This window comes from Podarcis liolepis, assembly GCF_965112155.1.
Source record: "Podarcis liolepis genome assembly, chromosome: 10".
NCBI lineage: Eukaryota > Metazoa > Chordata > Lepidosauria > Squamata > Lacertidae > Podarcis > Podarcis liolepis.
Window position 1 is genome coordinate 25,695,116 of NC_139562.1, and position 13,268 is coordinate 25,708,383.

Sequence of the window (13,268 nt, forward strand, 5' to 3'; positions counted from 1 at the left end):
CCTTTTAATAACTTGCTGGGGGAAATTTTCTCTGCTAGTGTGCCCTTTCTCCACCAGCCTAAACTCTAGCCTTGGGTCTCCCTGAAGTCTCTCAAAGTAGCACAGTTTATGGTTTCCAGACATGAGTTTGTTTACAATAAGCTGAGGCTACACAGGTTTATGAAACAAGTCAACGGTATACTAAGATGGAAAAAAAATACAGAGTTTCAAGGAAATATGCAAATTCAGCAAATTCCCCAGTGGAGCAAAATAACAAAATAAAGTAGATTAAAGTACCAGCCACTTTCCCTGAACATAAACCATCCCTCACTTTACCAGACTCTCCTTTCTTCCAAGCTTACAGAGCATTTTCTTCTTATGCTAGAGCCACCTCCAGCCTGGCTCCCTTTTCTATGTCCTTTCTCTACCTGCTCCCTGCCAATCACATGCTCTGCCCCTTGAGCTGCAGGCTTCAGGAAATTAGTGGCTTTTAATTTTCCCCTCTTGGACAAGAGATCTCCCATTTCTCACATACACAATGAAGTTCTGCTGAGCCCCAAAGCAGATCAGGCTTCACACGTTAACTCTAAACTCAAATCAAGAAAGAGATGTAGCAGACAACAAAGATGCAAATTCCCATATGATTTGCATCAGTCCATCATACAAGGCCCATTCAAATAGTCCAGTAAGTTCCCATTCCTTTACAGGGCCAATTGAGCAGAACACCAGCTTGAAGTTCCCCACACATTTATCATTTACTCCCTTGTTATTGGCCCCATGCTTCTGAAAATGCTACTTTTCCAGAGACATCTGCATGATGTATGCCGTATTCGTAATTAACCACGGAGAGCAAAGCAAATTTATTAGTTTTCCTGTCCGCACAAACTGAACTTTAAAGGTGCCTGGACCCATTTGCCTATAATTTGGCAGGCTTTATCCAGTTTGTAGGGGCTACTATACCTGCAGATTGCACATACTTCTGTCTAAGGGGGGGGCAGCTGGGGAGAGTTGCAGCTATTTTTGATTCCCCATAATAGGGGGGGGAGGGATGCAACAGATTCAGGCCCTGAGCCTCCAAAGTGCTTTGTACCAGAGCAAGCTGCTTTCCAAAGTGCTGAACTGATCTGAATCTAGTCATGTAGCTACTGCATACCCTGACTATCTGTGCTAGTGACATTAGGAAATATCTCTCTAAGGTCCTGGAAAACAAGTATGGGTAAGAAGCTGACGCTGAGGACATTCTAAGATAGCATTTTCAGAAATGGTATCTGTTCTGTCCACTTTGTTGTTGCTTAGTCGTGTCCGACTCTTCGTGACCCCATGGACCAGAGCACGCCAGGCACTCCTGTCTTCCATTGCCTCCCGCAGTTTGGTCAAACTCATGCTGGTAGCTTCGAGAACACTGTCCAACCATCTTGTCCTCTGGCATCCCCTTCTCTTTGTGCCCTCAATCTTTCCCAACATTAGGGTCTTTTCCAGGGAGTCTTCTCTTCTCATGAGGTGGCCAAAGTATTGGAGCCTAAGCTTCACGATCTGTCCTTCCAGTGAGCACTCAGGGCTGATTTCCTTAAGAATGGATAGGTTTGATCTTCTTGCAGAGCCTGCTAAAACAGGTAGAGCGATGTAAATTAACTAGATAGGTGGTGTCAGGATGAAGAGTTCAGATCCGTAAGGCACTGCGGAGCATTTTGGGACCAGCTGGGTCTCTACAAAAGAGATGTGCTGCGGTGTAACTAGACTGTTGGCACTTAACTTCACAAAAGTCACTTGAAATGTTTTATATTTTTGTAAACCACTTCGAGGAGTGGGTTTTTTTTTATTTTAACAATGACGCAGTATGTAAATTTAGGTAAATAAATGTGAAAGAAGGATAGAACCAGAGTCAGAAAAGATCTTAAAGACCATCCAGTCTAAGTGTCTATTGATGCAAGAAAACCAGTACTATGGTATTGCTAATAGGTGGCTGCATTAAAACCTCTACCCAAGGAGAGCCTATCACTTTCTGCAGCAATTTGTTCCATTGTTGAGCAGCTTATACCATCAATAAGCCCCCCCCCCCCCGTGTTTAGTCTAAATCCTTTTTCTTTGTAATTTGAACCCACTGAGTAAGGGGCTACCCACTCTGGAGCAAAAGAAAACAAACTTGCTCCATTATCTATGTGGCAGCCCTTCCAAGTATTTGAAGACAACTATGCTATCGCCTCTTAATCATCTCTACTCCAAGCTAAATACACCAAACTCCTTCAACCTATTCTCATAAGAGCTGGACTTCAGATCCCTCCTCATTTGTTGACGTCACACTCCAGGCACAAAGATAAACCAGAGGAAGAGCTCCCTTAATAACACAAACATCATAACCAAATTATGGATTAATAAATGAATGAATGGTGAATTAATAAAATGTATATACAATACTGTAAAAGATTCAACCTAATATAAAAGAATGTAATGCAAATACATATAAATCCAAAACACACAACTAATTCTCAGCAAGGTACAACAGCCAGTATAAATTAGTAAAGTTAATATCCGTATATGAAACAAATTCCATGCATCAGTAGAGTTGAAATACAAATTTCATGCAGTAGTACAGTTAATATTGATGAAAACTCCAGAATGTATTTTTGTTTCAGTACTTCCTCGGAAACTACTGTAATAAATGGCAGCCAAGCTTGACTCTTCCCAAGATATCACTGAATACATAGCAATGTTAAAAAAAAAAAGATTAATTAACAAAAACCAGGAAGCTACCCTCCAGACACCTTCCAGTTTGTTGATATCCTCCTTAAACTCTGGCATCCAGATCTGAACTCCAGCTGAGCAGAACAGAGAAGTGCTATTACAACTGGCAAGCTGGAAATCCAAAATTGCATTAGCCTTTTTAGCTGCCACACCACACTGCTGGCTCACATTTCATTTGTGGTCTACTAAGAAAGTAGGAGGAGCTGGAGAGCATCTGATGCAGCTAAATTCATCCCCAGCCACTCTTGAGCAGCTTACAGCACATATAAGAAACAAAACATCAAACATTAAAAAGCTGAATATCCTATACAGGCAAAAACAAACCAATAAATCAATAGAAACCAATAATAATAATAAACAGTTTAAAGTTATACCCAAATTAAAATAACTGCCAACCCCAACTAAACATTTAACTAGCACCAGCCTGACAAAAACAAAACAGAGGAACCAAAATTAGAACTGTTTTAAACACTGTAAAACATTTTAGCCAGTTTCCCTGACCCAAGAGTTGTTCCAGCAATGTCCCAGTGGTCTCCCAGGAGCCTCTTTTGGCTTTTCAGGATGAGTCTGGGACCCGTCCCCTAGGCCAGGTAGAAATGGGCCTTGCAGCAGGGAGCAGTCTTCCTTCCAGCACTCACGGCAGCAGCAATGTGTAAATGTTTTAAATAATCAGGTTCAAGCTTAGAAACAATCATACAAAACAAATGACAACTCTTTAAAGAGAAGAGTTGAAGGGAAAATGTGAGTGCTTACTAATACAGTGGTACCTCGGGTTACATACGCTTCAGGTTACAGATTCCGCTAACCCAGAAATATTACCTCAGGTTAAGAACTTTGCTCCAGGATGAGAACAGAAATCGTGCTTCGGCAGCGCGGCAGCAGCAGGAGGCCCCATTAGCTAAAGTGGTGCTTCAGGTTAAGAACGAATTAAGTACTTAACCCAAGGTACCACCGTAGAATGTCAGAAACATGGTAAAACGCTGATGATTATTGAATGAGGATTAGAAGGCTAACATGAACCAACTGTTTAGTCAGGCTAAACCAACCTTTTACAGTACAACCTTATCGAATTTAATAAGGTTTACCTCTGAATAGGCATGTATAAGATCGCACTTGGCGAATTTGTCAGTTTCAGTTTCAGTTTCTCATTTTTTCAATCTTAAATACAGTACAGTTCTGTACTTTTCCAGCTTGGGGACTTTTTAAAGTCCTCATGAAAATCTATCAGCATTTTAGTTGCACATTTCACCTAATATACACATTTTTGCATGCATTTTTTCCTAATATGTATGTTTATGCAAAGCAGTCTTCCAAATAGAACACCTTTTTGTATGTTATTTTCGCTAATCAATGCACTTTTATGCACTCTTCCCCCTACTATATGGATTTTTGTAGACATTATGTGGCTGGAGGACTGCATTTCAAATTCAGAGAGGTTAAAATGTCAAAGGAAAGTCGTGTTACAGTTTGCGCAAAGTGTGAATCAGAGAGCTTCACCTATGACACTGAATGGAATCGCCTTTCTCCCCATTGCTCACTGTTAATTATTTCCACGGTGTGGTTGGATTTCTGTCCAGTGACTTTTCTCAGATAGTTGATGGAGATGGGATGGCCTGAAGAATGCTTCAGGATCTTGCGGTATCAACACAATGAGCTGTGGTAGGCAAAATGTTGGCCACCAGAGTTTTTGTTCCCAGTCCAGCTTCTTTATCACTTTGTATTCCAGTGTCCAGGCAAAGCTGTTTACCAGAAATGTTATTCAATGTGAAGGTCACTAGGATGTTAGTCCAGCTGAGATGCTGAATGCAGTTTGTGTCCTGTCCTAGCCAAATCCTCATTTTGCTGTTGGAAGTAATGACCACCTTTATAAATTATTTTCCAAAGTGGTGCCCTTAGTCTGCAAACAGACTTTTTTTACTAGCTTGAATTACTGCACTAGAATAAAGAGGCTGTTGGCATTCCTGAATTTAATGTACTATAAATGTTGAGGAATTAAATGAGTTTATATTTTTTAAAAAGAAAAAAGGGAGGGGTGGGCTTGACAGTAAAAGTCTGAAAAGTCCTAACTCACTGCATGCAGGAGCAGCAGATATTATTTCATAGGTGGGTTATTTTTATTAAATGCAGTATATCACAAGACTACGTCACAAATGAAACGTTGGTAAGGGGGGAAGCCATTAATGCAATGCTAATAATATATGCAAAAAATAGACAGAAGTTAAATATCATAAAAGCTATATTAAAAGCACCACACAAAAGGTTGTTATCAGGGGGAAAATATACAGTATAAAGCAAAAAAAAAAAACAGAATATAGAAAAAGCTTTTAAATAACTTGATCCAATAATGAAACCTAAACTGATTTAATTTTAGGAGCATAGAGGGCTGCCATGTAAGAAGTCAGATTTTTGGTCCATCTAGCTCAGTATTGCCTACACAGGATAGATTCAGACAGGTGTCTTTCACAGCCTTAAGAGATGCTGGAGACTGAACGTAGGACCTTTTGCATGCAGATCAGGTGCTCTGCCACTGAGCTATGGGCCTTCCCCTGTTGATAAAGGAAAGCAGTAACTAGAAATGACTACCTCCAATCACCCTATGTTACCTGCTCATCAAATTATCCATTGATATTATTAGGAGCACCTGATCTTCTGGGTGATTATGAAGATTACCTGCTTTCCCCCCAATGTTACACAGTCTGCAAAAGTGTCTTCGCTGAGCTTGGTGTGTAAGCCTTCCTCTACAGCAGCATTGTTTAGATGGGGTGTCCTGGCTTTCTCAAGAATGCAAGGTATTTGATGTGTGGGTGAGGTTGAGATGAAAATAACTTGTGGGCTCCCTTTGCTTCCCTGCGGCACTACAAGCCTGTCTGAACATATATCAGATGGCACAAGACCTGACAACTGACTTAGAGGCCTTTCCCCACACTTGAGGATGCAGAGTGGGTTCAGCTATGTTCTCATTTTATATTCACAACAGCTTTGCAGAATTTGGACAGGGTGGCCTGCCCATAGACACTGGGGACCCCGCTGGGAAATACTTTTCCCCAGTTGCCACTTCCATGTAGCTTTAGCAGCAATTCCTCACCCCACCAGCCATTCATAACAGAGGCTGTGAGTGACACTACTTCATTGCTGTATCATAGCGCAAAATGTATTGGCAGAAGATGCCAAGCTCAGTATTATAGTTGCCATTGCTGTTGTTGTTGTTTAGTCGTTTAGTCGTGTCTGACTCTTCGTGATCACATGGATCAAAGCACGCCAGGCACTCCTGTCTTCCACTGCCTCCCGCAGTTTGGTCAGTTGCCATAGATTGGGCAAATGCCCTCAGAAAAGCAGAACAAAATAAAGAATATCAAAAAATGCACTTGTGGGCTGTGTGTGCTACCATGTTGATTGAGAACTAAGACACACACACCCCTTCCAGAAGTTTTCCCCCCATGCATTTGCATGGAGAGAGGAATGTGACCCTTGTCCCCACCAGAGGTGGGTTTAGGGGGGTGCAACCTAAAATCCACATTGCACTGGGCATGGATCCACAGGGGCGCCGCAGGGGGCTCTGCAACTATTATGTAGAATGGAAGGTGAGAGGCAGGTGGTGCAGAATTTTGATGTTGCACAGGGCACTGCTGAAATTTGAGACCCCAAGGTCGTCCACCACACCCATATCCTTATTTACATTGCTTCTGCCCTCCAACGCACCCACTGGATGGAAGGTCTGAAGGGGATGTGTTCATGCAAGTTCATCTGAATATGCACAGGCTTCTTCCTGTGGTCCAGAACTCTGCCGGGTCAGGATGCCCAACCTTGTAAAAGAGCCTACGTGCGTTCAGACAAATGCATGTAGCCTCAGGTCCCTCTTTCAGTGGTCGGTTGAGATGTAGCCTGAGGTCCCTCTTTCAGTGGTCGGGTTGAGATCCTACCACTCAGTGTGCGAAGGCTGGAGCCACAGGGATGCCACACTGGGAGCCCCATGCTTTCAGTTCCAGTTCCAGTCAGTAACTATCCCTCCCGAAGAGCCAGTCAGTGCTTTGAAGCAGAGGAGGCTTGTCCATTAGGGTGAATGGGGTGCTGCACCACCTTCAGTCTACCCTCAGCCACTCCTCACCTGCCAGCTGCCTCATGTACAACCAATCAGAGGATTGCTCTGCCTCCTTTTGGTTCTGGCTTCCCCTATTGGCTGATCGCCCTGGCTTTTACCCCACCAATCCCAATGGGCACCAGCCACTGCTGTTCTGAAGGGCTGCAGAAGGAATTCCAGAACTGCACTGAGAGCTTCGGCGGAGACCATGGCTAGCTACCAGCCAAGGGTGCTGATTGGCAGGTCTGTTCTGTGCCACTCTGGTTCTGGTATCTGGTGCATGGACGACCACCCTGTTCCTCCTGGTCATCACCCAACACTCACTCTATCACATCACACTGGTTCTCCTAAAGCAGGAAGGTGGTGGCCTGCTTAGCCTGGTATGACTTCCTGTGCCTACAGCAGAAGTAGGCAACCTTTTGCCTGTTTGATGCATCTTGGCACTGGGTGGGCCCTGAGTTGGTGCTGAGCAGGGCCAAAGAAAACACACCCTCTTAAGTTTCTCAGGAAAGAAAGGGAGGAAAAAGAGTATGGGGTGGTGGTAATTCAAACTCCTTCCATCCTCCTTGTCATCTGCATGAAATCTGCTTGAGGGCCACGTGAGTCCCCAGGGGGCATGGGCTGCCAAGTCTTGGCGCACAATGTCCATTGAAAAAGATGACCAGTGTAAGGTTACATGAGATGTTTTGGGAACTTAGGAAAACTCCTCTGTAAAGCTATTTGGATATATTATCATTCATGAACGGCTCCCTATTGAGCCCTGGCTCCGGGTCATTTTCTGCCTGTCCTGCTGGGGCATTGCCCAGCAATGCAGACATGTGCCCACCTAGCCAGGGTTCGACAACAGAGGGCACCTTGGGTGCCTTCTCCACCTGCCAAGGCTGCTCCCTCCACCTCCACCAGCAGCTTCTCTTTCTTTCAAAGCATTAATCCAATAGGAGACCCCCGGAACAGTCTGACATTTATTTTTCTCCTTGATCGCTAGTGTTTTCTATCTCCTCCTCGTGATATCAGAGAGTTTGCTGCTGCTGCTTTTTCTGTTTTAAACCACCTCATTGGAATTTATGATCCAGACATCCCCTCTGGCTTTTTCTTCCATTCTGACTCCAGCTTCTCTATTTAACTTTGCCCCCCAGGACTTTGATCTGCAAATTTCCACCGGCCTTTCTTTCCTACCCCTCGTTAGTTTTGTTTTGTTTTGTTTTTTTTACTTTCAAAATATTGTAAAAGCATGTAGTGAATTTGCTCCAAACCGTTTTGAATCCCTCCAAAGGTTTCCATATGCTGCATTTGGGGCATGGGGTGTGATGGGGGAATATGGGCATGGTGTGTGTGTGTGTGTGTGTGTGTGTGTGTGTTTTCCTGCCTTAAAGAGAATATAGGGAGAGGAGGGGGAGGAGAGGGTGGCTTCCTCCCTCCCTTTTTTAAACCATGTTGGCTCTGTCCATGGTCAAAGTAATTCAGCCGTAATCCCCTTTTCTCTTCCTCTCCTAGCCTTCCATTCATATTCTAATCACAGCTTTCCCTTCTCTCGAAACCAGCCACTTTATCAGAGCTCCAGTTTTGCTACTCGCTTGAGCCCTTCCCAGCACACAGAGAGACGCCTTCAGAAGAAACGGGCAACTTTTCTCCCATCTTCCCCCACCAGCCTGCACGCATCTCTGCCTCCAAACAACCCTGCAAGAGGGGGGAAAGTCTCTGGGAAATCTTCAGACCTCCGGAGGGATGGGATCAGGCATATTTCAATCCACAGCATCTATCTCTTCCCCTCCCGGGAACACACGCACTAACTTCTTCCTTACTCTAATAACCGAAAGAGAAGAAAAGAAGCGCTTAGATTTATCCCAGTGATGATGGGGAGACGGGTTTGTTTCCTGCTCCTGCGTGCATTTTAGGGCCTCTTCACACGTTACACCCCAGCAATACTCTAGTCTGGAAGCCTATTTCTGTGATGTTTGAGAAAACAAATCTGTAGCGTTCACATTTCGATAGGTATCTTAAAAAAGATCCTACATGTGTGAACAGTTTACACCTAGCATGGACTCCTTAGTCCAGAAACAACCTGCGCTTCCCAGATGCTCTGAGCGATTCCCTAAGAAGAAGAGGTCTAACATAGTCTTTACATGCCCCCAAACAGTGCCCGAGAGAGAGAGATCTAAGCCAATTTTGATCTCAGCCTGCAAGGAGCCAAAAGCTGGGTGGTGGATGGGGGAGCAGTGGAAGAAGAGGGGGCGTCTCTCTCTCACTCTCTCTCTCTCTCTGGAACTTTAACCAAGACAAACGTTCCCTAATGGCAAGTGGGGAGGAGGGAGAGGCAGCCGAGGAGGGGGGGGGAGAGAAGTGTCGGGCTTGCGTAGATCTGAAGCCCCCCTCGCTGGGGGAGCGCTTTTCTTATTCAAAACAGTGGCACAATGGGGTTCACATTGAGCCTTGCCACATCCCCATCTGACTAGCAGCCATTCATCAGGCTGGCCGGCCTATCAATGACATTTCTCCCATCAGGGCTCCTATAAAATGACGCTTTTTCCCATGAAACATCCGCAAACATTTTGACGGCTCTGGCGTTGCCCTGTTGGATTTACTGAGGATCTCTCTCTCTCTCTCTCTCTCTTCTCCCCCCTTCCTTCTCTCTCTCTTTCTCTCCCCCCTCTCACCCCCTTTCTAACCTCCACCACCCCCCACACCAGCACACCTCCTTCTCCCTCTTTTCTTTCGCCGGCATCTCTGAGCAAAAACAGGGGAACTCCACAAAACTTCAGGACTTTGGGGGCTCCTGCACTGTCCATGGGAACAGCATGCATTGTGGGTTGCTGGAGGAACCTGACATGGATTCCACAGGTCAGTCCGAAGCCGTCGGGGCGGCAGGGAACAGACTCCGTCCGTCTTTTTTTTTTTTTGCGCTCAAAGTTTGGCAGGGATCAAGGCGAGAGAGGGATCCACAGGGAAGCGCGGCGCGCTGGCCTGGGGGCCATGGGATCCTCCTAGGTTAGCCGCTTCCGCTCGAGGGGATGCGCCTGGGTGTGGATCCCCGAGGGCTGGGGAAGGTTCACTGGTTGTCACTGGAAGGGAGAGGGGGGGCCCGATCCGAGGCACGTGGACTCGGAAGACTTGCTCTCCAGGGAGGGTGCCTCGGCTTGCAGAAGCCCCCCATCTCCCAAATCCAGATGGGCAGGATCGAGCTGGGCAGCCTCTCATTTGAAGGAATGCGAGCAGAATTGAAGGAGCAGAACTGAATTATTAATTTTTTTTAGGGATTGGCGAAGTGAAACTTTGGGGTGCTGGAATGCAGCTTGCGAAGTGGGAGGTTAGTTTGGAGGTGTTCGTCGCAGTTCAAACGTCTTGGGGCGCAGAGCTTTGAGATCAGCTGGAGGGGGGACTAGGAGGCTGTTTCATAACGGGGGACGATGAGGCCCGTTTTGATACTGAGCCCCTTCCCAAAGGGCTGAAATTCCGAGATTTTAGTCATCGCCTCCTGCCAAGTTCGGGGGCTATCGGCCTGGAACGGCTTTTTGGGATGGAAATTGTCCTAACTTTAATAATGATAACGTTGATATTATTATTATTAATTGTCATTACTATTTCTGGGTTGGATTTCAAGTTTCTAGGCCCTCTAAACTCCCACCATCATCTGCACATCCCAAACTCCCCTCTGTTTTCTCTTGGAAGGGAAAGCCTCTGTCCTTGCCGTGCATCTTCGTCCCAGGGGAATGTACTTAAAATTTCACCCTTAACCTCTCTCCCGGCCCCCTTTAATATCGACTGGTGGTTCCTATCCAGTTTGAATTCTGTTTACACGGTAGGTGGGGTGTGTGTGGAATCCTTCTGGGCTCCCCCTGCGCTGCTCACGATCCTGGCAGCAGAGGTGAGGATCCCGCGCTTCACATGTGGGGCGTCTCGCTGGAGAGACACCTGTGACTCGGCCGGGGCCTGTGCTGAGAGCGATGGGGGCTCCCTCGGGGCAGAGAGAGGGAAAGAGAAAGAGAGAGGTCCGAGGCTGCACTGTGACTTAACAGGCTGCAATCCTATGCAGTACATACTGACCTGGAAGCAGCAGGCTCCATGGCCCTCGATAGGGCTTACTTCCGAGTAAACCTCCCTAGGATCGCGCGGCCTCGTCCGAGGGCTGCGGAGCCCAAGAAGATCTGGAAACTGCAGGTGCCGCCTCGCCCAAGAGATGATGGGGCGGCCATCGCCCTCCCTCTTATCTTGAACTTTAAAAAAAGTTGCATCGAATGTGGCATTTTCCTACTGCGGTGTTGATTTTCGTAGTATTTTTATAGCATTTATTAGTAATTAATAAATTACTTATTCGTTACTACGAAATAAACATCACCGGCCGCTCTCCTTGGATTGCTGACTTTGGAGCGACTCCCTAGAAGTCACCACGGGACTGTCCTTCCACGAGGCCCTCGCAGTTTTGTTTTTAGGGTTTGTTTAAAAATATATATGATTTCTTTCCCTTTAAGCACTGAAGTTTAAAGTTGGGTCCAGCTGTGAACTTCTTTTTGGGCAGGAAAAGAGAGGTCAATCAAAACAAAACAAAAAGGCGCTTGAGCGACGGATTCTCTTAGAAAACGCGCCTGCTTGGAAGAAGCCGAGTAGGCCGGAGGGACTCGAGGAAAACTCGGGGGTCAGGCACATCTCTCTCCCCCTCTCCAAGCGCTACCGAGGCCAAGCCGGCAGCCAACGTGCTCCCCAGAGACACGGGGGAGAAAGAGTTTTAGGCCCCCAGAAGCCAGCCGGGAGAGTGCGCGTGAGGAGGGGAGAAGCGAGGCACCCGGAGGGGCTGCTTGGCGAGCCCGGCCTCGGCCCTCTTGTTTTAGGGGTGGCGTCCCTAACAGCTCGGCTCTCTAACTTTAAAGAAAAAAAGCAAAGAAGGGTATAAGGTACAGTTTTGTTTTAAAGCATTTCCTATATTAAAAAAAATATACTTTGAACGGACTGAGTGGGAGCGAAGGAAGAAAAGTGTCCCCACTTGGGGGTTCCCCGTTTCCATTTTAACGTCGGAACCGGAAAGCTAGACCCTGGTGTTCTTAGGACCCTTTCGCGCGCGTTAAGCAATGCACGCGACACTTGGAAGCAGCGAGACTTTCGGGGAAATGGGTGCGGAAAAGCGTGTTCCCCGACGGGGCGCGCAGTGGTGGTTTTCGGAGCCCTGAACTGAGCAGGGCTGAACTGCGCCTTTCGTGTAAGTCTCTCCAAAACCGACTGCTGGGCCGACTGCTCTAGTGTAAGGCAGCCTCAGGGCCGGGGGACTTGGCAGCGCTCCGGGCCTCGAGGTGGCGGCGGCGGCCTCGGCTGCGTGGCCTCGCTCGGTGTCGGGGGACGGCCGACCCCCAAGCGAAGGCCCGGCCGCCCGCTGGCCTTGAAAGGCGCGCCGGGCTGCGCCAACCTTCCCAGGCGGCGCGCCTGATGGAGGGCAGCGGGTTTGATTAAGATAATATTAATCAGAAACCACTTTCGCCTTGCTCAGCAGATGGCAGGGAAAGTGGAGCCTTTGGCGTTGCCCCATTCAGACACCTTCACCTCCTTTTCAGGGGACTTAATCCAATTAGGCTTTCCTCGGACTTTTCAGTTGTTATGTAAAGAATCCCCTTTTTGCGTTTGGGGAGAAATATGGCTTCATTGGAAGCGAAGGGGCGGCGGCGGCTGTGTGTCTTGGGAGGCTCGCGGGGGGGTGTAGTCTCGTTTTAATTTTTCCTCGCCATTCACCTCTTCTCCTTAATCGCTTAATGAGGAAATCAGCTGGAACGACGAACTGCCCAGCATTTCTTGGGTTGTGTAAAACTCTAGGAACCCGTTGCAAAAAAACCCCGTGTGTGTGATTGAAATCATAGACGACAATAATCTGTCTCTAGAAACGAAACCAGTTCTTCTGAAGCAACCCCTGCTCTAAGCAAACCCATTCTCTTTTCAAGAACATCTTCAGCAAGGTGCTAAGAAAGAGACAAATTTAACCCAAATTTAGGTACAAAGTTGAAATCCATTGGGGAGAACATGCAACAGGTTGGTACTTGAAAGGAAGTTTGCCCAACTTGAATGGATTTGTGGAAACACAGTGAAAAGCCTATGGCACTAAATAAAATGGGCATATCTTGCTTTTAATTTTTTTAAAAATAGGAATGTAGAATCATAGAATTGTACAGTTGGAAGGAACCACGATAGATGTACAAATTTGAAATAAGGAAGGCGGGGGATGGGGAGAGTCGATCCACATGCCCAAGTAAATCCCTAAATTAAATCTCTACCAAAGAAATTGTAGGGGGAGGGAGGGAGGGTCGTTTTCTGTTGAGCAGCGGGGAGCTGAAGACTAATTGAAATAGGCCAGTGGCGGGACTGAGCCCGGCAGTCCAACTGGTGGTCGTCCTCTACAATACTTCTGAAGCCTGTTCCCAGGATCCAGAAGCAAAAAAAGGGAAAGTGCCACCAAGTTAATTCCAGTTATATCTTCTTCTGGGACACTGATTAG

The 13,268-nt window shown here is 46.6% G+C and overlaps 1 protein-coding gene and 2 long non-coding RNA genes across 4 annotated transcripts in view; 1 reads left to right on the forward strand and 2 right to left on the reverse strand.

Moving 5' to 3' along the window:
- LOC310687310 overlaps positions 1-13,268 on the reverse strand; it is a 374,731-nt gene that overhangs the window by 281,586 nt on the left and 79,877 nt on the right. The window lies entirely within an intron of this gene.
- LOC310687301 lies at positions 143-11,772 on the reverse strand. The gene is made up of 2 exons (XR_014516368.1): positions 10,841-11,772; positions 143-5,267 (listed from the first exon to the last, which is right to left on the reverse strand). It is a non-coding gene; the product is annotated as an uncharacterized lncRNA (long non-coding RNA).
- Positions 9,002-13,268, forward strand: part of RFX4 (regulatory factor X4) — a 64,141-nt gene continuing 59,874 nt past the window's right edge. Inside the window, exon 1 of one of the 2 annotated variants that reach the window (XM_083462158.1) lies at positions 9,002-9,637. In XM_083462158.1, coding sequence (XP_083318284.1) covers positions 9,595-9,637 — 43 coding nt within the window. In that variant the 5' untranslated portion in view covers positions 9,002-9,594. The remainder of the gene's footprint in view (positions 9,638-13,268) is intronic. The other variant, XM_083462156.1, reaches the window with a different exon arrangement.